Source organism: Meleagris gallopavo, chromosome 8, assembly GCF_000146605.3.
Source record: "Meleagris gallopavo isolate NT-WF06-2002-E0010 breed Aviagen turkey brand Nicholas breeding stock chromosome 8, Turkey_5.1, whole genome shotgun sequence".
Taxonomy (NCBI): Eukaryota; Metazoa; Chordata; class Aves; order Galliformes; family Phasianidae; genus Meleagris; species Meleagris gallopavo.
Window position 1 is genome coordinate 15,190,352 of NC_015018.2, and position 25,445 is coordinate 15,215,796.

Sequence of the window (25,445 nt, forward strand, 5' to 3'; positions counted from 1 at the left end):
AATGCAATGAGCATACCCACCTGGATTTTTTCTACTGCCAGTGATAGGAAATGACCTGAGGACCACTGACAGAAACACGGTAAGGGTAATATCTTTCACGCTAATGTAGTCTGTCTTTTCCATGCAGTCACGGCTGTTCCTGAGAGACTTCTACCGGGAGCACAACATTGAATTATCCAAGCTGATGAACAGACTTGGACAGCCCCTTCCAACCTGGCTCCGAGAGGAACTGCAGAACTCCAGCTGGAGTTGAGAGGGACTTCCCTGTTCCCAGTGCCACTGGGATGTGTGGTGCTCCAACATGTGCTATGATGCCATCTCCTGTCAAGCCAAAACAAGTGGACAAATGAGCAGTAGCAGAGAATGTGCATGTGGAGCCTTTCCCCACCATTGGGAAGGGCCGCTGCTTCTGACACTGTCCGAGGGCATGGAGTGCAAATCTCATTCTGGAGTATTAATGGTGTGTCACACTTTGACTCTTACTTGCAGGAAGGATTTGTAATGCCTGTCCTACTTTGAGCAGGAGCAAGAGCACGGTTAACACTTTATGTTTAAGTTACTCTTCTCAGTATATGAAACAGGCACGAGTTGGAGGGTTAATATCTTTCACCTCTGAGTCCAGAGAAAAAGGTGTGAGAGGTAAGATACAGAGCCCACTGATCAGAAAAGAGGAACAGCTTAAGAAAAGGGGAATCTACTCCAGTGAACCTCAGCTTTTATCCAGTAATCTATTATTTGGCAACAGCAAGGTACAAGAACACCTCTTTCCTGCCCCTCTAGAGTACAGAGGCCATGACCATTACTTACAGTGCCATGGTGTGTGTGTGTGCTGGGGACTGAACCGTCTTGGAGACAGATGTAACAGGCATAAGATTGCCTGTCCTTATCTGCAGCCTTGCTTGTGCAATACGGTGTCCAACGGCTCTGGTCCATGGGCAGTGGGAAATAAGGCAAAGCTGCAGACACTAACACCAAATTAATTTCTTATCTTAGGGAAAAGGTTGCCATACACAACAGCATGGCAAGTATTTCTCTTAGGGGCTTCAGCCATTTCGGAAGATACCCAAGGAATGGTAAGTCAGTCCCCTTGAGCACTTTGGAGGCCTGTGTTAGCAGAGCACAGTAGATGAGGGAGGCAAAGCTCAGGTACTGTTAAATAAGGCTGAAAGCAGGCAGTTCAGTTCCCCCTGCCTGATTAACTTTAAAAAAAAAAAACAACAACATTTTTTGTCTATCCAACAACTGCAGGGCTTCTGCCATGTATATAGTAAAATACGTTACATGCCTGTTTAATCCCCCGGCAGTCCAGCATCCCCCTGCAAGGAGAAATAAAAAACCCAACCCACAGTAAATACCACTAAGATATACAGGGAGGGCTTAGCATTTTAAGCAAGAATGTGGTTTCCTGTATCCAAAGGGGGCTGTTTGTTTAGATTACTATTTCTGCACATAGTCAATAATTTAAGTACACTACGGTGCTGTGCCTCCTCTTGCAGTTGCTGGATAATTTTTCTCAGAGGAAATCCTCCATCACGGTTGTACATGTTTTCTGTTGCTGAGCCATGGGCTTCTGAAGTTGTGTGGGCTGTTGTCCCTCCCTCCTGGGCACAGATGGACCTGTCTTGCTGCAGTTCCAGAGAGGGATAGGATCCATGTGAACACAGGTTATGGAAATTTCCACAACTGTCACAAGCTCCTTTTCACCTACCAGAGGAGAAAAGTTGCTTCAACCAAGCTTTTCCATTGAGCCTTAGGTATTGTGTATTTCTGATTGAATGGTGCATTTACCGTTGTATGTAAATGTATATAGTATGCAATATAGTATTTTATTTCATGTGCCCTTGGAAAGGGTTATTTTGTGCAGCCAAAAAAAAGAGGACAAAGACTAGAACCCCCTCTCTCAGTCCTGTTAGAGAGAAGAGCCCAATTTCCTGCACTGGATCATGTATAGCATCATTCACATTGAATGATAATGAAGAAATTCCTGGCTCTCAAAACTGAGCACAAGTGTCTGAATAAAGGCTAGAAGTAGTAGTAAGTGGATTCAATAAATGTACTACTTATTTTTCTTCCTTGTGATGATTTGGAGTGATGTCGTGGATCGTAAGCTGGTAGAAAGATAAAGAAAAACCCTGGAAAACATATTCCGGTTCTTACAGCTGATATTTGAGAGGGCAACAACAGTGTTTGCTTTAATTATAATTGAAATGTCCTTTTGCAGCTGTAACAGTGTAGTAAAAATGTCTTTCTTGGTATGTGCAACTGGAGGCTCACAGAAGCCAGTACAGCACAGAGAACCTGTGGTTGGATACTCACCCTTATTGGGTTGCACTAGTGATGAATTTTGAACTATTTCCAGCTACTGCAGTAACTCCCAGCTGCTATGCTGCAGCAACAGAGCTTTGCTCTGTCCTTGCTGTCCAGATGTGCAGCCATTGCATGGCCTTGGCCAGCAGCCCATGAGTAATCTGTGATAGCACAGAACCTTACATTCAAGACAGAGCAAAACATTATTTAAATAGTCACAGTTGTGGCAGAATTATAAAATAGCTTTTCACCTCTCACTTTACCAGGCACTTCAGAAACAAACGTAGCATCAGCAAAACAGGTATTTTTTACGTACTACCACAGGAAGAGTCCAGGACCGATGGTACTGCTGCCCCATTACACACAGAGCTTCCTTCCTTAATTCATTACAGGTTCTCTCTTACACATTTACCTCAGGGCTGTGGTAAATATTCAAGTAGAGGGATTCAAACATTGGGAAAAAAAAAAGTCAAGATACTAGGAACAAAGTTGGAAGGGGCTTACTAAATGTCAGGGCTGTTAACTGACAATAGTCCTTCAATCAAGGCAGCAAAGAGCAGCTATGTGTTCTCATTATTTGTTCTTCCATCCCCACTGACTTCTTTGTTGCTGTGCTTCTTTTTTACTGCTTACAGCAATGGAGAAACAAATCACCTGCTATGTCTAGATCCAAATGTAAGATGTCCTTACCTGATGTAGCCAGACACACTGATTACTTGGTCCTGACCCTTACAGCTCAATTTGGCAGTGGAACGGAGTTGCAAATAAACTTTATCTTCCTGCCTCACCATTTAGTAAGGAAGAACTTGACAGTAAGTAGTTAGCTTTCAAGACAAGGAAAATGTTAAGCATAAGACATTACCTGAAAATTGTTTTGTGTTTTGTATTAATGTTTTCTTTTTTTGGCATAGGAAACTGAGTCATCAGAAAGGTATCAGAAGGGCCCATGACTTTAATAGAAGCCAGATCAGGTCACTTCAGAAATGGAAGTGTGTATAGCAGGTGAGAACTGTGAAAACAAACGTTAAGAAACAAATAAAAAAATAAATATAAGTAAAAAGCAAGCCAGCAGAGTATACATGCCAACCTTAACAAAGAAAGGTCAGCAACATGAAGCCAAAACATTTACTCACTCACAACCTCGGAAAATCAATCAATTAGAAAGATACTTACTACTTGACTGCTTTCTAATTTGTACAGGGAATACAGGGAACTGGTAAAAACATGTACAGAAGGATAGAAGACGTTTTAAAGGCTCCGAGAGAACTTCTCTGTAGGTAGCATCATAGATCAAGTCTACATAAAATCTGATCCCTGAAAAACTGCATTTTTTTTTTTAATTGATGACAGTACTGCAAAAGCAGAAGTGTACAGATAGTGGAAATCAGAAAGAAACACAAAGAGTGTGTTAAGAGTGTATTAATCTAATGAGCACCTTGATCAAATATACCACTACTGTTGTTTTTCAGCAGTTTTACGTATACAGTTGATAAGAGACTCCTTTCATTCCCTGCTGATCATTTTACTGTAGCAATAGTAATATGGCAAGAAAAGTAATGACAAACCAACCTGAACAAGAATGTGGTCGCTCATCCCTTTGCTGACTCCTGACTTACACTGTCCATCAGGGAGTAAGCCACCAGGTGAGCATGATCTACAAGCATAAGCTAAGAAGAAAAGCTCCATTCACTCAGTAGGATATGGAGTTGTTGTTGTACCCCCCTCCAGTTATTAGGACTTCAACTATTGCTTGTCTCTGTCCCCTTCTTTCTTAATGCCTTCTGGAATTTAAAAAAAAAAAGAAAGAAAAAAACCCTCCACCCATAAACATTAAGAATTGTTAATTTTACTCTCATCTTTGAAAAACACCTTACAATTTGTAGCAAAACCAACAATGTATCCCTGACACTTTAATCTCCAGTGCTCTAGTGGAATATGTAGAAATAATTTATTGATCTATTCAATCTGTTTTTAGCTTTAAAGAGCATTTTCCTTCCAAGATTCAAATTCTCCTCATTGTCATCCGTATCACTTTATTGACATCTCTAGTGTCTCCAAAATGCTTGCAAGCCATATGTCTGTAATTCTGACACTGCATTAGCAGGCTGAAATCCAGCTCAAGTTTACTTTGCAGTAACAACAAAGGATCATAAATCAGACTGTTCTCGGAACCCTGCCAAGTCCAGTATTGGAAAAGGTGCACGTCGGGATTTATAGCAACGTGTTGACAGTAAGGCTTGCACAACTGCTGCCCATACAGCCCCAGCATTCCTAACAATTATGTACTCCCAGTTGACTTAGACAAGACAAACTGAAGTATGAAATAAGAGAAAGTTATGGAAGACCATTCCCACTCTGTGCAAATTACTATATATAATAGATTTTAATGCATTGCTAGCATTTCTCCCCCCAATCCCTTAATAGTTCATCATGTCCTTAGTGGCAACAGAGTAATTGTGCAGTGCAGACTGTACAGCATTAAGTAGTTACGCTATAACTGCAAACAGGCAACATCAACAAGAAAACAATTGCTTACAGAGCACAGACATTGTTGTTATACCAACAATTAACAATATACAGCAGTGGAGTTACCTTGTGACAGCTCACAAAGCTTGTATTTTTGCCAGTTAGCCCTGAGAAAAAGCTTTAACTCATGGTAGGCTCAAACTGAAACCCTAGCACAGAATATCCCCAGACTGCATTCGCAGTTCTCACAGAGTAATGATGCTCTTTGACAGGAGCTATTGACCACCCTGCCCCCAAGCAAAATGTGAGCAGGAAGTAGAATGAAGATAAAAATCCACTTTTAAATTGTGCTGAGGAGTGAGAGGAGAGGTAGTAAACAAAAATGGTAATATTAAGAAAGACTCCCTGTTGTTATTTTACCATAACCACGTCGCATGAAGCTCTAATTAGGGCACAGAGAAAAACCAAAAAGATTCTAAATAAACTGTAATTGAGAGTAGTTCATTCTATCACTAGGGATGGATTAAAAGCAAAGTCATACAACAGTTGTTGTCATAAAAAATACGTATATATTTTTATAGTTAGTTAAGTTCCGCTACCCTAACCTGCATTTTTAATTTTTCAGTTTAGATTGAAAAAGAAAAAAAAAAATCATCAATACTGTTGTAGTCATCGACACCTTTATGCTTTTGTGACATATCTCCCAAGTGCACTCTGAAACATCATTTTAACACTGCCATTTTCTCGATTCCTAGACAAGAAAAACAAAACCAAGAAACAACCAAGTCTGATAGAAAACTACTTCACATTTGTGTCACATTTCAGCTAACTGATTTATACAATGATGTATTAAATTTCACAGACACAGACCTTGCTTACTCCATTTCTACTCGTGCTGCTCTTGCAAAACTCTTCAATGCCTTCTAGCACTACATAGCAGTGGCCAAGCCAGTTCTAAATGTGCTAAGCTTGATTAAAAACCAAACTCTCAGCACCAAAAAAATGCAAACAGTTTAGGTTCAGTGTGCCCCTACGAGGTGTTTCTCTCAGGGTTTTCTCAGAGAAGGAAAATACATATCCCAAACAAATACCAATGAGAGTAAACAAACATTAGAAAGAAACACACTTTTCAGCTAATTCTAGCCCTAGCTATGAGGCACGTTATTCTTCAGATGACAATTCTGATTGTTCACTGGCTGTAAAGATGCTGAAGTCCAAAGGCACAAATGTCCTTCTGTCTCATAGTCCTGGAAAGGACTTCCAAAAGGAAAACCTTCACAGGCAAGAAACATGGTTGTAGGTGAGTATGTCCTACATATTTCCCTCCGGAGGGGAGAAGCGAAGCAGACCCTCACAGAAGCTGATGTGCCTGATTTTTACAGGAAAAGGCTGCATCTGTATCAAGAGATCTGTTCCAAGCAATGACTAAAGCCTTTATTTTATCCACTGCATAAGAGCTAAATCAAACCATTCCTCCTGATGACCCAAATAGCCAAGAATCCAGATGTTATTTTGGCACATCTATCAACTTCACTAAAGTCAAGATACTACCACCTCTACTGACTGAGAAACTACGCAGGACTCAAAAGATTAAGTTTAGATACACTGCTGTCCTAGAAACAGCTTTATTTATAAGACCACATATGTACAAGTGGAAAAGATATTAATGGCCATTAACTTCTTCAGGGAAGAAACATATTTCTTGTGGTCACATGAGGAAATAAATGTAGCAAGTCAGAGAAGATCACTGTGAATACAGGACACGTGAAGAAGTACAATCTATAGATCTGAGTACTTCCCCCATGTCTGGAACAGTGACCAAACTAAGACAACTGCACAGGATTTTAATTTTTTTTTTTTTTTTTTTTAACTTACGGTAAACTAATGCTTCTTTGTTCACCATCATCTCTTATAAAAGAAATACTACCTCAAGCACCTTCCAGGCACGTAGCAGGAAAAAACATACCCTTTCTTACTCTTCCTGTCCTAGTTCAGATACATTTCCATCGCTCAGGAACAACAAGAGATTAATAGATCCAGAGATCCCAGATAAAGAAATGTTCTGATACGTTTGAATAAATGATAAGGCAGCCCCTCCAGACAGCTCCCTGAGTGCTCTAGTTTTCAGAGAGAAGACTGGAAACTTGCAAAACTACTAACCTGTGCCTCAGACCACTGAGCTGCTTGTTCAGTTGACGTCAGTCTGAGGTGAGATTCCCTGGTTCTTCCTCTGACTGGGCCCCACAGCTGCTAGAAGACAACTCTTACAGGGTCTGTTCTGGTATTGAAAACATTCAGCTTTCTTGCCCATTTCCTTCTGCTTCTTTCCTTCTAGAAGACGGTCTCTCCTCTACCCTTAATTGTTCTCCATAAACAACGGAAAGGAAAGGATTAAACTTCATTAGAAAAACTCATCTTTTCCTACAAACTCCTTTCCCAGCCCTGAACATGTGAGCACTAAAAGGCACGAAGTGCTCCAGGAAGGCCAGAGGTGAGGCCTGAATTTCTCAACATGCAGCTCACAACCAATACAGAGTTACCTTAAAAACCCCATAATTTCACACATTCTTACACACACTTGCATTTATAATTAGCATGTAACCAGAGAGCAGAACACATGATGGAGGTATACAAAGGGCTGCAAGGAGAACTTTAAATAGTTACTGTTGCACAGTCAGAACTAAGAGAAACTCAGTGACACTCCTTGGCCTGTGCAGCACATAAAGTCAGACCAAAGGAGTACGCTCATCTACTTTGTCCTATGCTTTTGAGTTGTTTATTTCTTAAGAACGTCATTGAAAATATTAAACAAGCATACACTTTTAGCTTGCAAAAACTGAAACCTTCCTATTGTCATTGGCTAAACCAAAAGTAAGTACCAAAGTAAGTAGCCAAATATATTACTATTGAGACATTAAGATTCTTAACATACATCAAACCTCTAATTATGGCATAAAAAAAAAAAGAAAAGAAAAATTCTGTGCTTGTATGCTTCCAGATGGCATTAGCTTTTTAAATTTCCTTGGCATAAAAATAAAAGCTTTCTAAAATTAATTTTTTGCAACATAAAAATCAAGTAGTCCAAATACCTCTCACAACTCACCAGACCAGACTGCTCATCCTTTAGCAATTACATCAAGTGTGAGCAGCTCTGCTTTTGCACAAAGCTCTGGAAATACAAAGCTCCACATTATCACATGGTATCCCTGCTTTCCAGAGCACAAGAGGAACCCGGTGGCCAGCATAAGCATAGACACTGCACTGGGATGCCCCAGGCTTTCCACCAGCTCTGCTCACACCCATCAGCCATCCAGTCAGTGCAGTCCTCAGCCTCTGCAGAGGTATGACATCCACAGAGCACAACCAGACAAGAAACTTCTGGGTCACTGCTTGTGCAAAAGTTCTGGCTACCTACCTCATGCTAGCTGCTATTCCCAAGTGAGCCTTAGACTATCTACAGCACTCACAGGAGCTCCCACTGACACACAGCTGGCCAGTTCCATCAGAATGTCAACATCATAGCAGAGAGAAGAGAGAGTCAGTCTAAGAAAACGAGTGTTTAATCAGGTAACGAGAAGAGACAAGGGATAAGAAACTGATTACAGGAGAATAATACCCCCAGCCAAAAGAAACATGATTGTACAACTCCAAACGACCAGGATCAAAACGTCCTAAGAGCCAGCAGTGTCCAGCGATGGACACTTGAGAAAGAGCCCAAGCACTTCTGGCAGTCACCAGGCAGCTCCGAGCAGTCTTGGATCTTGCCCAAGCTCCGGCCTCTGCCCTCAGCAGCTGCTGCAGAAAGCTGCAGAGGCAGCCCTGGCCCTGCTACTCCAGTCTCAGCTTCTCTCAGCAGGAAGGTGCTGAAAGGAATGAAGGGAGCACTGACTGTGCACAGCAGTCCCAGCCTCTCCCGACAGGAGATGGTATGTGGAGTAAGAGAAGCCCATACATTAAAAAAAGTTTACATATTTATAAATGCCAAAATAAATATTTAAGACAGACTCCCCCACCCCTCAAACACATGCGCAATTACCCCGCAACTGCTCGCAGGACAGTCTCCAGGGGCTCAGGGAAAAAAGCAATGACTACACCACAGGGCAGCCAGCTCAACTTCCTTCTCATTTCCTGATGCTTCTGAAGCCTGCAGCCCACTGGGAAGGTGGAGGAAGAGCGAGCGAAGCAGAGCACCAACACGCAACAGTGTTGGAGAGGAATGTCATGGTATAAATACATCAGATCAGTGGTTTCCAGCAAGTTAAAACTAAAATAAAAAAGACACCAGAAGGAAGGATGGTGTAAATGGAACTACAACTATGCAGAGCAAAGGGTTGTGTGGAGCTCCACCTGCTGTCACGGTGAGAAGGTGGTCATTTCCAGAGAGACCCTTTGCCACAGATCCTTTGTCTGCTTGCCGCGCTTCAGGTTCTGGAGAATATCATTAAACTGCATCATGCCCACGGGAGTCAGGCAGAAGGCGCTTCTGGCGCTGCGGATGGCATTCACAAAATCATCGTAGTCAGCTGGAGCGAGATGGATCAGCCGGTAATGGATGTACTGGATGGGAACAGGGAAAAAGTCTTAAGGTATTTTGCTCACCATCTTCATGCTGGTGAGACCCCCTTCTGGCAGGACTCGAGCTTCAGTAGTGATAGATCACACAGTTTTGCTACCCCAGGAGAGGTCCCAGGATTCAAGACAGGGACAGAGGACAGTTAGCTCAAAACGCAGGCCCAGGCAACTGCCAGTATCTGCAGGTGTTCTCTCCATTGTGCACACCAGACAGGAGCATAGCACAGGGCAAAACGGTCACCTAGAGCTCTTCTCCATCAACCACCAGCATCAAACCCTCACACTGTTCATTCTGCAGGTTGTACACAGGGACCCACCCTGGTCATGGGCATCATCTTCACTAAGGGTCATGATAGGAGTAAGACTTGCACTGAGTTGCTACAACATATCTCTAAGGCTGGCACACGTCTCTTCCCATCAGTACTTCCCTCAACTAAAGCCCCAAAACTACAAGTCCAGTCTTCAAGAAACCTGTTTCTCTCGTGGAGCTCAGAAAAACAGCTCAAGTAAAGAAGCTGACATTTCCCAAAACCATCCAAGTGATGGGACAGTTAACCCAACCTGGACAGTATGTTTACAGAATCACCCTTTTGGTGTCTTATTCAAGAGAAGCACTCAAGGGAGGGGACCTGTTTATACTGTTCTAAGAAACAGGCAGTTGGCTCACAGAAATACACTTGTCCTGTTTTCAATAAATCCTGAGACATCTCATCTGTACTGGGTGACCAATCCACTCCCACTATAAATGCCAGCACTGGCACATCAGCCATTCATGCAAAGACTTTGTTATGAGGCAGAAAGGGACTACAAACAAGAAGAAAATAAAAAGGCCAGAAAGAGAGGTGGACAAATGGCTTGAAAACATAGCAAAGAAAGAGTATAGAAGTTAAAAGGCATGGGTTAGCAATTAGAGTGAAGAGGAAAGAGGATAGGGAGTACAAAACATTTCTATCCTGTAAAGTGAGCACTAGAGGCAAGAGGTCTTAGAAGAATGAGTGCAATGCAGTCTTTTCTATGCAGCCTTCATATAGGCAGGCAATGCCTATCCCAGACCCTTTGTGCATCAGGCAATGGACCAGTTCAGCTCGTGATATTAAAGGCTCTTCCCCTCTCTACACATGCACACACAGGCAATACCTACAGGGCATGCAGTGGCAGGCAGGAAGACACACCACGTGTTACCTGCAAGTAGACCTGCTGGCACCTCTGCACCAGCTGGTGGAAGGCTGGGGTGCGCAGATGGTTGTGCACATGTGCAGGATTAAGCCTCTGTAGAGCTTCCATGATGATATCCTGAAGCACAAAAGGGTTCAGCACTCCCTTGGCTGCACCGACACAAAACTGATGCACGTAGTTTACACCTGCACAGGAAGAAGTCAGAACAACAGCGTTAAGGTGAAAGACACTCAAGAAATTAGGTGTCTTCCAGATAGAACCTGGACTTACAGCATCTTCCTCTCAGTGTTACATATCTTCCAGCAGCTTTGGGAAGAGTCTAGCAAACTTGTAAGGACAAGCAGTTATTCTGACAAATTCACCAGGGCTGAGGAGAGTCTAGGTACTACCTCAGACAGTGATATTTCCTGTTCTCCTGTCTTTAAAAGGAATCTGAAAGAAAACTGATGGGACAGGGTAACTACGGAGACCGCACCTCCTCCCACTACTTCCAGCCTGCTCATCTAGAAAGCACCTGTACCCTCAGCACCCATGTCTTCTGGATATTGGAAGGAGATTAAGGCTTCCCCACCACAGTGGAGCTTTGCTAACAGTAGCAGAAGTCATGCCATGCACCAGGCAGGCTGTTTGCAGAGTTGTTTTTAAGCTCTTGTTACTGGTGAAAGAATTAAAAAACATGAGATGACAAAAAAGACTCAAGATCAAAGTGTAACTGAAAGAAAACAGAACAACAACAACAAAAAAAACCCACTTGGTGGTCTGAGCACCTATTCCTATAAAAGATCTTTGTAGAAAGAATAAACACGCACAAAGAAGAAAAAAATATTTACAAAGTAGTGGAAAGGAAAAAAGTTACTGTTATAGAATGGAAGGTCTGAGCCCTGTCCAATCCCATGCACTTTAAGTACCTGAAAATTCAACAGCATGATTAGAGAGTCCAGAAATGAACAACTGGATGAAAGAGCAGCAGGGATCTTTCAAAAAACTCTCAGAAATGAGATCAGGAACCAGATTCACCTAGGTTTTGAAGTTTCACTCTTAGAAGAGCTTTCCTCCCACCCTCCGTAGTCCAAATCCCAAGTTGATTTCTGCTGAAGTACTGCTCTGAGCCTTACCTAGCTTTGCAGCCAACCCAAGGAGCCATTTTACATCCTCTGTGTAGGGTGGACTGCGGGAGAAGTTGTTGGGATGATCGCTCTGAGTTCTTCGGCCAAGCATCTCCAGAGCCAGCATCCCTGTGAGAGAGGGACAGCCAGAGTCAAGCAGCACTTCTGCTCTGTAGGACTTCATTCACCTCAACACTACCTCATTAGCCCACCCTTCAACGGCAGAAAATTGCCTAACTGCAAAGAGTCCACAGAGAAACAAAAGGCCCATCTCGGAGGCTGTCGCCAAAGGAAGCAGCTGGATCAGCTCCAGAATGGGGAGTCCCTCTAGAGCTGCATAGAGACTGCTAGATCTACAGTAGGATCAAGTCCCAAAGATATCCTGAAAAAAAACAGATACCTTCAAATTTTGCAACAGGCTACCTAAAATCAAACTACTTAGCTGCAAAGACAACAGGCCAACAGCAAGCAGCAGTAACATCAATTTGCAGACTTTTCCCTAATTCCACTACAGCTCTTCAAACAAATTCTCCAATTTAAATAGTTTTAAAATACTAACGGGAGCTATGTAATGCAAAAAGTCTCTTTTGATCTTCCAGACCCTCTTCCTTCATCTCCCTGTCTGTTATTCAAGCTATTAAAATGCCTTCCATGGTTACTACATACCTCATGATGCTTCCCATGAACATCCGCATCCCTTCCTGACTGGACAAGTACTTTCTTCTCTAGCTTTCAACAAAAAAACTCAGGCAATCTACATACAGTCTTTCTTCAGTTTCTTGCTGTTTCTCTTCCTTTGCTACCCTGCAATGGCTCCTCTGATCTTAGGAGGCCCCCTCCTCCCTCTCCAAATACCTGCTTTGTTGGACTCTCACTCTCACTATATACAAATGGCTTACTGCAGCCTGTGCTCAAGCACAAACACCAGGACTGACATTCTTGCACAATGGTAATTTCAGGCACAGACTCTCCTCTTAACTAGTGTCACTGAAAAAGGAATACTAATTACACACACGCACTTCTTGTCAGTCTTCAACAGCCTGGTGGAAGGGGTGTAGGGAACATGCCTCTGTGCATGTGAAGACTCAACTGGTATTGTTAAAAGAGGTGAGCCTGCACCACCCATGAGCAGCAGGAAACTAAACTTCTTTTCACAGACACATCCATAGGGCCCTGTCCAGACTCCTCCAAAAAACACTAGTTGAAGGACAAGCCTCTTTCCAATACTAACCCACTTAACTTCAATCTTTTACTCCCATAGCTCTCAACATTTCAACCTCCATAGAAGACCATGAATTGGCTTTCCCCATGTAGCTAGGATATCATCCTTCTCAACAAGTGCAGTAGCAAGTTGCCAAACAGTAAAAACCTGTAGCCCTGCCCTGAATCCTTCTCCAGGGGGCCACAGAAACCCACTTGGCGATCCTTACCAACTTGGTATGCAGAGTGGAGGTAGTGCAGACCCTGGGGGCTCACAGGCTGACTGTGCTGCTCATCCTCAGCAGGAAACCCCCCTGTAACAAGGGTGTTGGGCTGTGAGGACAGAGATGTCAAGGAAGCCCCTTGAATTGCTGGGAACGTTGATCCTGCATGGACACTTCCTACTGAAAAGAAAGCAAAACAGCAGCATTAGGACTCACCAACCAAAGCCTAAGAGAAGTTTTTTGGGGGCTCATGTATTGTTCTCCTACCCTAAATAAAACAATACAAAAACCAAAAAATACAGACCTGCAAGTAAAATACAATGAGCTAAAAATGTCTCTATTTTGTTTGCAAGCAGGGCTTAAGCAAGTTGATCATATGTTTGCTCATCTCTTCTGTGGTATACCATGGATATGCACACGATGTGTTTTACATGTAAATACACGCGTTGACTCAAAAGTCTTTGCAGTTACTAAATGATGTCTGGTTTCTTATTCATGTAGATGTACCCATCAACATCTGGTGAGAAACTGCTGAGAAAAAAATCACCCAACAGGAACAATATTTTCTCACAGGAAGTCCAACATTGCAAGGTTCCTCCAGCTCTAAGTTAGTTACGACACCATCCAGATACTACGTGGGAAGAGAGTTACTAGAGGCTAGCTGCCAGTCAACCCTCACGAAGAACTGCTCCTGTACTCCTTGGCAGCAGGTATCTACAGTAAAAACTGCAAGGAAACTTCAGAAGATTCTGTCCCCCTCAGACACCGAACTAAAACAGACAAATTGAAGGAAAATTACAGAAAAATCTATTACATTATGTCACATAAGCTTGTATAGACGACAGTTAACATTAAGTCAGTAAGCTGTGTTCTGACAAGGGACTCAAGTTAATCTTTGCTTCTCAAGAAATGCATGGAGAGAATTTTTTTTATTTTTAAATGTTTACTAGTGAATAGTTGTATATCTGAGAACAATACGCCTCCCAGGACAGATCTGTCTAACCTCATCAGCCAAGGAGAAAAAAAATGTGCCAAATGACCCACAAAGTGGGGAAAATCCATGCTACATTTGACATTTGGCCAAGGAGAACAACCCACAAAAATGAACTGAATTGTTGCCAGAGCTCAGTTGTCACCATGTGGCTATGTTCTTCAGGAACAGCAAGACACTATTTTAAGAACTGAAAGTAGAAGTTTCTGAAAGCCTTAAACAATGGCAACTGGAAAGGGTGGGGTTGTTTTTTCCTTCTGTTATTTTAAATGCTCTAGCATGAATTAACAGTTCAGTTAAGAACTCAGTCAGGATCAGCAATTCCAATGCTGTATGCTGCTTGAAAGGTCTTCACCACTGTTCTAGCCCCAGCACAACATGTAAGCATTCTTTCAGACTACTACTGATGTGATTCTGCCAAAACATCTGCCCACCCTACAGAAGTTCTACATTTCAGGTACTGGATGCCTCCAATTTCTTAGGGTGGGAAAAATATCCATCAGTGCTACTGTCTGCTCCTTGCATGCTCTCCCAAAAGAATCACAAGTCTGCTCAAGATCATTTGTGCTCACCTTGTCCTAAGTTTTAACACTAAGGGTTAAAACTTCAAATAAGTTAGAGGCCAGGAGGTCCATGGAATTGAAGTCTGAGAGTTGAAAATAATCTCAATACTATACATCTATCCAGACATCAATTAAAGCTCCACTAGCTGAATCAGGCCTCATTACAAATCCCAGTACCACTGAGCAGGCACATCTTCAGGCTGTGGTGGATTTGGTCAGAGTTCAGAGCAAGAACCCTTGTCCCAAGTGATGTAGGTAAGGAACAGAACTTGGAGGAGTACAGCTAGGAGACCCAGTAGCAAACATACGCTATGCACAAGGCAGGGCTGTAACACTTACTCGCTACATTGGAAGACAGTGACAGTCCAGTTTCACTGTGGTAGGGATGCACTGCTATCTGTGTCATGGATGGGACTGGCACACCAGGGAATGACACTGCTGTAGCTGCCAATGATGGTGTTGTTACCGAATAGGGGTACTGCGCTCCTATGAATGCTGGATGGACACTCTAAAATAGAGGACAACAAATAACAGTCATGCCTACTGTATCTCACCATTTCCAAGTCCAAAATACGATGCTCCCACACTAGCCTCAAAAGCAGCGGAAGCCCAGTTACAAAGAGGAAGCATAGCAAGAAGCAGCGCAGTAACTATCTTGCACCACATGACTACAACTGCTTGTTCCTCCTCCGTTTAAATCTGATTACTTTGCACAAAAACATTCCAAGAACTTTCACAAATAGAGCCTAAAATAACCTTTAATTTTCCCCTTTGTACTTTCTATTTACTTTCAAGATGATGAGGCTTCTGTCAAGTACATAGCGTGTGTTCTGAAAAACTACTGTGTAATAAAAATTAAAACCTACTGATATCTTTCATATTCTTTCAAGATTTTACATGCACCTACAGAAGGCTCTTTTTCAGATGAAAAGCTGAGCTGGAGAGCCAAAGTAGGCATCACAAACCAGTAAGTGAATACATAAGCCAATCTCAAAACACAGCCGAACAGCTAGGGTGAGCCCCACGCTCTCCTCAGCTAGACATACTCCCTCTGGAAGCAGTTACAAAAGATTTCTGTAAATGAGTGAGCTACAGGTAAGACTCACCTGTGGGTACGCTGAGCCAGGCACTGGGAAGACAGCTGGACGTGGCATGTGCTGGATAGTGTGTCCAATATACTGGGGATTACAGGGAATGTGAGTCTGAAGGGTGGTGTAAGGGTGGAGGCCCTGGGTGTGTGTATGTGCCATTGCAGGTCCTGCCATTGTATGCTGCTGGTACATGGTTGACCCCATAGAGATTACTGGCACGACCGTTGCTGCTGCAGTTACTGCAGCTGCCACTGTTACAGTGGTTGGCTCAGTAGTCACCCGGTTGTCTGTCAGCCCACGTGCTGCTTCTGATGCAGCCCGTGCACCACCAGCACTACAGCCAGTGGCACCTTCTCTCTGTGCTGGAGTCCCACCAACAATCTGTTCATAAAGCCAGTACCACTGGTGAGCTACTTCAAAGAGAACTTCTGGGTAAACGCCACCACCCTTGGCTGCCTCTTCCACTGCCATACAGGCCTTTTCCAGCATCAGATTATCCTGAAGGCAGAGGAGAAAAAAAAAAAAACCAGAAGTGAATAATGAAAGAACAGGAACACAAGAACGCAAATTACAACAGGAGAAAAATTATAAGGCACTCTAAAATGAAGTTACTGGGAGCAGCTAGATCACAACTATGCAGCAGAATAGCCAGAGCTATTCACAAAAGACAAACCTACAGAACTGAGACTAAGGGCTGTTCTGTAGCAGAGAGGTGCCAATCCCACAAGTAATAGTACATCCCTGATGCTGGAAACCAGCCTGTGTCAGTAGTTAGCCCCCATTCGACTCACCTGTTCCTTGCACTGTACCAGAGCCCTCTGGATCTCATTTGGATTCAGGGCATGGGCGTGGGGCAGGCAGCTGAGTGCCAGTTCAGCAGCTGCCCGCACCATGTTGGAGTCTCTGGCCCGTGAGGCTCTGTCTGCCAATGATGCCACCTCTGGGGGGGTCAGATGTCCATCCCAACACTCCACTAAGATGTTCAGGGCAGCGCTACCAATCTCCATGGCCTGCCCTAAGAGTAAAAGAGAAGACTCTCACACTACTGACCATGCCCACAGAAGTTCTTGCCAGCTTTCCCTCAACAGGGGGTGCACTCATCACTTTCTTCAGTTATGCAACAGAGTACTGTTAGTCACCTTAGCCTGCAAATCAAATAAAAGGCTCTTCCTCCCAAAACACAAAACAGGGAAGAGCCCTTGATAAGGAAGCAGTGAGTGAAGGTATCATTATCAAAATGAAGCTAAAGATGTATGTGAGGCAGTGAGAGGAACTTGAAAGAGTCTATGGCTCTTCAGAACTGAAACAAAACTGCACAAGTCACTGGTGCTTAGCCTGTGCTGCTGCCATCTGTGCCTTACATGACTGCCACAGCATCATCAGTTTTGGGAATTAGCTCACCCCCTGCCCTTTCCTGCCCAAAAGCCAGCCTCCCAATTACGTTCTGCTGTAACCTGTGATCCAGGAGACATGGGAGGAGTAAGTTCGAGAGAGCCAGTTGGGAGACACAAAATTGTGCAGCCCTAGTGCATACAGCCCGATCTCAAAGGCGCAGAGGTGAAGGTTGCGGTGTGGTCCCTGGTGCCCACCACTGGAGGAAGGGTGGGTGAAGATGGAGGTACTGCTGTTTCCACCTGCTTTGATAAGGACTGTCTTGGCCAATTCAAAGTAGAAGTGGGCAGCTGCCTCTGAAGGCTGGTTCGGGACATGAGGAGCGTGGCTTTCCAGCCGCCTCCCTTTATACCTGAAGAAAACAAGAGAAAATTTTCAGAGAGCAATGGTACTCTAACTCAGTTCTCTAACTCAGGTGCAAAGTTCCTATCTTTAGCGTCCACAAAAAAACAAAGAAACTCTCCCAGGAAAGTATTTCTTAATGCACACATGCTAGTCCTCTGACATCAGGGAAGGCTGCCTCTATGCATCATGTATTATTCATTACCTGCCAACTTCCACAGTTTTTGCACGGGCTCCCCCACTGGCTCTCCTACTGCCACTGGAAGAGGAAGATCCCAGTGAATCGCTTGAAGAACTACTGATGCTGTCGCTGTCTTGTCCTCGGCCCCACGACGTTGCTGCCCATCCCCCACGTAGGGGACGCCGACTGAGCGTTGGAGAACTGTCAGAGGTAGTTTCAGGAGCACTGCTGTCAATACTAGCCATACCTACAACACCAGAGCACATACAGTAATGTCAACAGGTACACCTCATGCATCACTGACAGTCACGTCAATGAGAATTTAACATTGCAAACTGGATGAGAAGAAATGAGGCCATAGATATCACTTTGCAGTCACTTTGAAGTTCTTGGATTAAAAAGCAGAAAAGTCTGAGAACAGCGTGTCTTTATTTTCCCCTTAACACCATATCTCAGCCACTCTCTCCATCTGCTAATCTTTATAGCAGAATACAACAACAAGATGCAAATAAACAAACAAACTTAAGTTCTACAGATGCCCTCCTAGTGTAGGTTGCACAATTTATACAAAGGTTTTCCATAACCTTCTGAAGAGAAGTGCGTCAGGCAGCAGCTCCCCTAAATTTGTTTCTGGACCCAGGAGCACAGTGCTCTGCTCCCTGAAAACAACAAGTATTCTATTCCAGATATCTAGTCAATTACCCAGAACATAGCTGCTGTGAGAAACGCATGCATGTGGTAAACTGCAATTCATTAGAGGCAGGGGAGGAAATTTGTGGATCAAAATCTTTTTTTTTTCATGCCAAACAACTCATAGAATCACAGAATCACAAGGTTGGAAACTACCTATAAGATCATCTAGTCCAACCGTCTTCTCATTACCACTGCTACTTCAAGCTACTAAACCCTATCTCGCAGCTCCTCATCCAGACATCTCTTGAACACTGCCAGGGATGGTGACTCCACGACCTCTCTGGGCAGCCATTCCAGTGCCTGATCACTCTCTGAAAGAAAAAGTTTTTCCTCATGTCCAACCTAAACCTCCTCTGATACAACTTGCGGCCATTTCCCCAGGTCCTGTTCGTTGCTTGGGAGAAGAGGCCAAACCCCTCTTCACCCCAACCTCCCTTCAGGAAGTTGTAGAGTGCAACGAGGTCTCCCCTGAGCCTCCTCTTCTCCAGACTAAACAAAGATAATCAACTTAGATTAGTTATCAAAGATAATCAATTGCTCCTGTAGTATAAGAAAGGCTGACAAGCAGAATGAAAGAGCAAGGGAACAATTGAAACCTCAGCATGGTACCCAGCACAGCACTAGGTGTTAGTTACTACCTGTGTGTTTCTTCTTCTGCCTGACAGGTGAACCCCAGCATCTCCCATTGTATCCACCTCGGTTTCCAAGGGCCAGACGACTGGGGACCTTTCCTTCCTGTTTCAAGACAGTGGATTCCCCAGCTGGCTCACAGGGGGACCTCTGAGAGCTCTCTGCATAAACAGGACAGTGACAAGCTAATTATTACAATTTCTTTCCGCATCTTTAAAATTATTAAAAGATGCAAGATTTTTAGAAATTTGGTGTATTTATCAGCAGGATTATCTCAATTTTTTCTGCATTAAGCATTTCATCAGATAGTAGGCTAAAAACACTGAAACTTAATAACACAAAATTTGTAAAATTTGCTGCAACTGTGCAAATTTGCACAAAGATTTACAGTAAAAATGTTCCAGCATCCCTAACTTTATTGTATTTATCCTCAGCTACAACTCATCTCTATGGGAAGAGTTAAGCAAGCATCCACTCTCCTGCATGTAATGCTTGCAACCAAAGTGCGAGCACAGCTATAAGAAAATCATACCATTTATCTCTAATGATCTTCAGCAATTTTAGTTATTTATCTTGTGTGAATGCATCTGACTCAGTTTGTAACTTTTTGAACACTGCACCTCTGATATAAGCCTAAAAGATGGAATCATAGTGGTTTTACAGTAACTGGCTAACACAGCTGGCTCAAGACAGGAAAGCCTGAAAATTAGCTTGAATTTCTAAGCAACAACAACATGTACAGAAATGGATTCAGACAAACAATGGAGGAAATAACATTCCAGTAACCACCAAGATACCAGGTAGTTAATATAAATCATTCTGACTACTATTCAAGTAGTACGGTTTAGGTTTTACATGGACGACCAAAGGATTTCAAGCATAACCTTTATAAATCATCTCTTACCCTGTGAACTCTTCTCCACAAAAGTCTCAGGACTGCTCTGAACTGCTGGGCTTACACCAGCTTGCTGAGCAACTGAAGTCCCTGGAAGCTGCTGGATAGCTGCAGTGGACTGGGCAGCATGTTTGGAAGGAGACTTTTGGTTTGCTACTGTAGGCTTGCTGGAAGAGTAGAAGGAACTCAGAGTCTGTGGCTTGTGAGTCTGACTCTCTCTGTCCAGAAGTTTGTCTAAAATCTTAAACAGCAAGAAAAAAATTTATATAAAAGAGTTTTTCAGATGGATAAGAGAACAGGCATTATACTAATAAATAGAGGGAAAGTACCACATCATTTCCTGGAAGACTATAAACTCCACTCAACTGGAGAAAAAAAGAAAATGCTTTTTCAGTAAAAGGAGGCAGCACTTCCTCACACAGAAGATCTGCTAGGCACAGTTGAGAGCCATATGGCCTGCATTGCAACAGTTCATTTGTACTCAGTAATATCCCCATTTTCACTTCAAAAAAGCCATTGCCTTCACTTGAAAAACACCTAACCTGACATTACAGAAGCAGTTCTGCCACATCAAGAACAGAACAGAGGATTCTATATTTAGCGTCTGTCATTATATGTTCTTAAGTTTAAGTCATTAGATTTCCATCCTCAACATCCAAAACCTGTCACACAATTACTAAGAAACTGGCAAAGCCTCTTCAAACTTTCAGACACTAGAGAAATTGCCTTCCACCAACCGACAATAACAACACCTTCTTCGCCGTATTTACTACAGAACTGGGGAACAAAGCTCGACCGCATTATTTTTTGTTTGTCCAATTCTACTCTTTGCTCTATACATGGAATGAACATCACAGGTCTGATAGAGCACTTATTTTTAGACGACTGATATCATAACCTCCCTGTTCATCCTCGTAGCTGAGAAGAGTAAAACAAAAAAGCTTCAGCTTTAGGTGAGAGAAATACATTAATAGTATTTTTACTGGGAGAAGTGCTTCTGAATAAAAATGATAAAAAAAAAAACTTTCTTGAAGCCTCAACAGTTTTTGATAATTTTTTTCCTCTAAGTCATGAAGTGGGAGCAGAGTTGTACTCTCTTTTGCATGGGCCATTAAGGCACAGGTGGATTGAACTTGTATATGGAATGAGAGATTAAAAAGACAACAAAATGCTGCAGTAAAACAGAACTAATCCCCATATAGCAGATACAGAGCATACTGGAAACCCTGGGACAAAAACCTTGTTTTAGCAGCCAAGTAAAAGCATCTCTCAACTGGAGCTTAAGAAACGTTTGGTAAGAGTGCCTCTACCAGGGCAATGCATAATGTGCAGTCAGATTTTGCCTCAGTAAGAGAATATAAAAACTAACAACGTGCCTGCAAATCATCAGTGCATGACATAGTGACTTATGCTCACTGGGAAAACTCTGCAATCCATCAAAACACAATCACGGTTTACTCTGCATCTCTATGCCCCCTTTTAAAGGGAGGCTCACCTTCTTCAGCTTCGATTGATCATCCTTGTAGGTAATCATCAGAGCTAGTGCCAGATCTCCTTTCTCCCTTCGAGTGCCTTCACACAACAGAGGATGTTCTGCTTCACTGACAGTTGTCTTCATGCCTACAGGCCAGAAAAGAGAGGGATGAAAAGGCAAGCGAGCCCATGGGACTACACTGCATTCTTAGCAACATATATACATATGAAGAAGAACTTTTCCTATTTTTCTGTTAACTTCAGAAAGAGATTATGAATAAACAGGAGCGACTGTATGCCCCCAGAATATTAAGCACAGTACAATGTCAGAGCAATATGATCAGAACATGCCATAGAGAAGAGGCCAGACATGTCCACAACTTCATCTTGAAATAAGTTTTTCCAGCTGCTGATGCTCAAAGCCAGCATTTCTGCTCCATAGAGAACTCATCTTCGTCCTTTCAGAGATAAGGCAACAGAGGACCGGTCTTGTTTAACCCATTCTATTCCTAATTTTGCATGCAGCTTTATAACATATATACATTACCACCAACAGAATAAGTATAACTATTGCTTTGTCACTGAAGCTGTTATAAATGAGAGGTAGGAGTCCAGTATCTTGAATTACATGATAATGCTGAAGAATAATTCTGCTAGTCTTTCACCATCATTGTCTTCTGAATGATTGCCTTTTTTTCTCTGAAACTGCTCATCTTCATTAAAGCAATACATCTTCCATCACAAGAGATCAAAAAGAAAACTAAGATAGCATTACTACTTTAACATCCAGTTCCTGTCCTCTTTTTTTTTTTTTTTAAACAGCTTTCCTAAGGCACCTCAAACCTGGCATGCAGAATCTTTCTGCATCTAGTTCTAACAAACCGTGCAAACACTTTCATTTTTGTACCAAACTGGAACAAGCTATAACCTTTTACCACCCAAAATGAGGGAAGATGCAGAACACAGATGAGAAAAACCTTTTCTTGTAAAAAACAATAATAATAATATATATTATAATAATAATAATAATAAAATTATTACCAAGAGCAGCAACAGCTGCTTCAAAACCAAGCTCTTCATCTCCAGGCATTTCATTATTCCAATTGCGACTTGGAGGTCTACAGCCTGTAGGAGAAACCACTGAAAGAAGACAAGAGAATTAGTGCTCAGCTTTCAGAACTAGGATCTCAGGGTAACAGCTGTTTCTGAGAGCTTTCTAAATTTGCAGAGCTTCCCATGCTCCTATTCCTAATCTTTGTATCAGTTTCAAGACAATACCTTGTTTTTCTTCCCTTTCTCTCCCTCTAAACTCAGAAGGCTCCTAACCAGGCAGGAATATCACCAAATCATCTAATCTCAGGATGCTGGTTTCTTTTTTTAAATCCTGCACTTATATTATCTTCCACTGAATATAACCATCATAATAGCAGAAAACTATTTTTAACCATTTTAAAAAAAGTAGACTAGCAGTGCTGGAATATGGTAAGTTTTCAGTTACTTCCAAATGTAAAAATAAGGAGAGAGAATTTATATCTCCGGAGCAACATGGAAGCAAGAGCAAGCAACAGTGTGGGAAGAATCAAGATTAAGTTATTATATATCCAGTGGACATTTTCTGTTTGAAAACCCCTTAAGACGTGCTATCTCAAAAGATTCCCTTTGCACATTCAAGCCAATGTAGACAGTACCTGGAGTGCACAGGACATCAAATATAAAGCTAGCCAACATGAGAGGCAGGACAGGACGATAATCACACAATGTTCCTTCTCGCAGTTCTTCAGCTCTTCCTCGAATAGTATTCATCTCATTAGTGACCAAGGGAATCTTCTTCAAGAGGGCTGCAATCTCAGACTCCTGATATGCCAGCTTCACCTGGTAGTATCCACAAGGGAACAGAAGAGGCTGTCATCAGCACCATTTTTCCCTATACATATGTTGAAGTATAGCAATAGTTTCTATTGGTCCATTACATTACAGCAGTTTTTAGCACCCAATTCTTTCCACAGTGAACACACATCACAGAATCATCATAGAATAGCTTAGGTTGGACAGAACCTTAAATCTTCAAACCTAGCTCCAACCCCTCCACCATGGAGAAGCTCGCCAACCACCAGATCAGATTTTCAATTTTAATATATGTCTTGACCCACATTTATACACAGCCTCCTTTTTCACTCAAATTATAACTCTTGAGCTATCAAAGGAACATCAGGAGAAGTGTTTGACTAGATAAGGCACTATAGAAGTGATGACATGTATGGAAAAAAAGGATGCTAAGATAGGAATTACACTCATTAAATACAAGAAGGATTGACTAGAGAATAACAGCATGGGGTGGCAGCAAGCACAGCACACCAGGGTGAAGACCTACATTTTAATACTCTATGTAATTTCTGCATTCGTTCCATTTTGAAAATTTGAAAGTGATTGTTTTCTCTGAAACAGCGTAGGTAGCTTGTGCCAATCTCACACTTAATCTTGTAATCAGACTGTAAGAAGTATAGATAATTAGTGTAACAAGTGTACTTGGTGGATTGCTAGCAATAGTACACATCTCAAGGACTGCTCAACACTGCATTCAAAGCAATGAGGCTGTAAATCAAATAGACAAGGTCTTAACTGAGTACTTTTCTAAACAGGAAGTCTAGTAGTAATTAGGCAGTGTCCAAAACTATATATCTGCACTGTGCACATGCTCATGTGCCAAGAAATGAAATGTCACCAAGAGCAACAATTTTCAAACATGAAAGAATTGCAGCAGTACACCCAGGAAATATATTTCAAACCATTTCATCAATGCAAGTATAGACAATTCAGTTTACAAATGGTTGTTTTTTTCCCCTAAATTGGCCAAGCAGACTGGAAACATACTTAAGATAACAAGAAGTAAACTGCTCCATTTAAAATAAAATACTCATAAAATATACCGTTCTCATTTAAACACTTTCAAGACTCTATCTTCATGTGAAATCACAGGCCTTTGGCAAGGATGTCTTGTCATCCTTTCAGTGAAGGATGACCCCAAATGAAATGGTATTTCTAATCAAGTTTCTGGCAAATTAACACATGCTTGGGATTCGTGGACAACCCATTTTGTTTCAGTAAAAACAATTTTTAGAGAACATATTAAAAAACTATCCAACTTCAAGAATTTAAATGGGAACCATAAGCATAACTTCCTGAACCGTAAGCATCACAACTTCCTGAAGGGAGGTTGTGATGAGGAGGGGGTTTGGCCTTTCTCCCAGGCAACCAACAGGATTGAGGATATGGCCACAAGTTGTACCTGAGGAGGTTTAGATTAGGCATAAAGAAAAACTTTTTCTCTCAGGCACTGGAATGGCCTGCCCAGGGAGTCACCATCCCTGGCAGTGTTCAAGAGGCATTTGGATGAGAAGCTACGAGATATGGTTTAGCAGCTTGTGGTAGCAGTGGTAATGAGAGGACAGTTGGACTAGATGATCTGGTAGGTCCTTGCCAACCTTGTAATTCTATGATTCTATGATAAGCATTCAAGCAGCACAATGTTTATCATGGATACTGCCTTTAAAATGTTCTGTACCTCTAGTGCCTTTGTAGAGGCAGGCGGTCTCTGCAGCTCCAGAGCAAACATTCCTATTCGGAAGGCCAGGTTGTGGTACTCCAGCCGCTCACTCAATACAGTCAGTAGGAAAGCAGCTTTGGACAAGGTGTTGGTTGCCATCCATGTTTGCTTGCTGGTTGATACCTTGTTCTTTTTGCCCTGTTTGACAAAGAATTTGTAACAGGACCCTTTCCTAAACATCCTAAATGATGCTATGCCTGCCCTCCTATTCTTTATAGGATAAAGATAACCAAGAGAGAAGAAAAAAACACATTTAAAAGTGATTTCCTTTGCTGAAGAATAACAAATCCCAGTGGTTATTAACCACCATCACTCCTCCCCCTATGTCATCTCAGCACAACATGATAAAGAGCTGGCCCGTTGATGACATGCATGTCTGTTACTGGACTGATGCTTTGCAGGCAGATGCTGCATGCCTGGTTCCTTCCAGGGGAACTTTTCCTTAAACATTGCTTAGTGCCACTACAAGTAATTTTCCAGAAGTTTATGCTTTTTTCTTTTCTATCCAATCCTGTATTCTAAAACAGCAAAGCTCCTAA

General features: G+C 42.4%; 2 protein-coding genes across 9 annotated transcripts in view; one reads left to right on the plus strand and one right to left on the minus strand.

Moving 5' to 3' along the window:
• Window positions 1-2,068, plus strand: part of NDST2 (N-deacetylase and N-sulfotransferase 2) — a 108,284-nt gene extending 106,216 nt beyond the window's left edge. For all 5 annotated transcript variants that reach the window (XM_010714379.3, XM_019617588.2, XM_010714380.3 and 2 more), the window contains one exon: window positions 128-2,068. In XM_010714379.3, the coding sequence (XP_010712681.1) occupies window positions 128-253 (126 nt within the window). In that variant the 3' untranslated portion in view covers window positions 254-2,068. The remainder of the gene's footprint in view (window positions 1-127) is intronic.
• Window positions 2,069-3,241: 1,173 nt separating this feature from the next.
• Window positions 3,242-25,445, minus strand: part of ZSWIM8 (zinc finger SWIM-type containing 8) — a 68,276-nt gene continuing 46,072 nt past the window's right edge. For 2 of the 4 annotated variants that reach the window (XM_010714376.2, XM_010714378.2), the window contains exons 12-26: window positions 24,865-25,044; window positions 22,991-23,174; window positions 22,344-22,442; window positions 21,325-21,449; window positions 19,839-20,070; window positions 18,943-19,095; window positions 17,636-17,858; window positions 17,151-17,440; window positions 16,488-16,711; window positions 15,712-16,194; window positions 14,945-15,113; window positions 13,058-13,231; window positions 11,637-11,756; window positions 10,528-10,706; window positions 6,364-9,330 (exon numbers count right to left, since the gene is read on the minus strand). In XM_010714376.2, coding sequence (XP_010712678.1) covers window positions 9,127-9,330; window positions 10,528-10,706; window positions 11,637-11,756; window positions 13,058-13,231; window positions 14,945-15,113; window positions 15,712-16,194; window positions 16,488-16,711; window positions 17,151-17,440; window positions 17,636-17,858; window positions 18,943-19,095; window positions 19,839-20,070; window positions 21,325-21,449; window positions 22,344-22,442; window positions 22,991-23,174; window positions 24,865-25,044 — 3,039 coding nt within the window. In that variant the 3' untranslated portion in view covers window positions 6,364-9,126. Of the gene's footprint in view, window positions 9,331-10,527; window positions 10,707-11,636; window positions 11,757-13,057; window positions 13,232-14,944; window positions 15,114-15,711; window positions 16,195-16,487; window positions 16,712-17,150; window positions 17,441-17,635; window positions 17,859-18,942; window positions 19,096-19,838; window positions 20,071-21,324; window positions 21,450-22,343; window positions 22,443-22,990; window positions 23,175-24,864; window positions 25,045-25,445 lie in introns of all 4 variants that reach the window. The other 2 variants (XM_010714377.3, XM_031554414.1) reach the window with 2 other exon arrangements.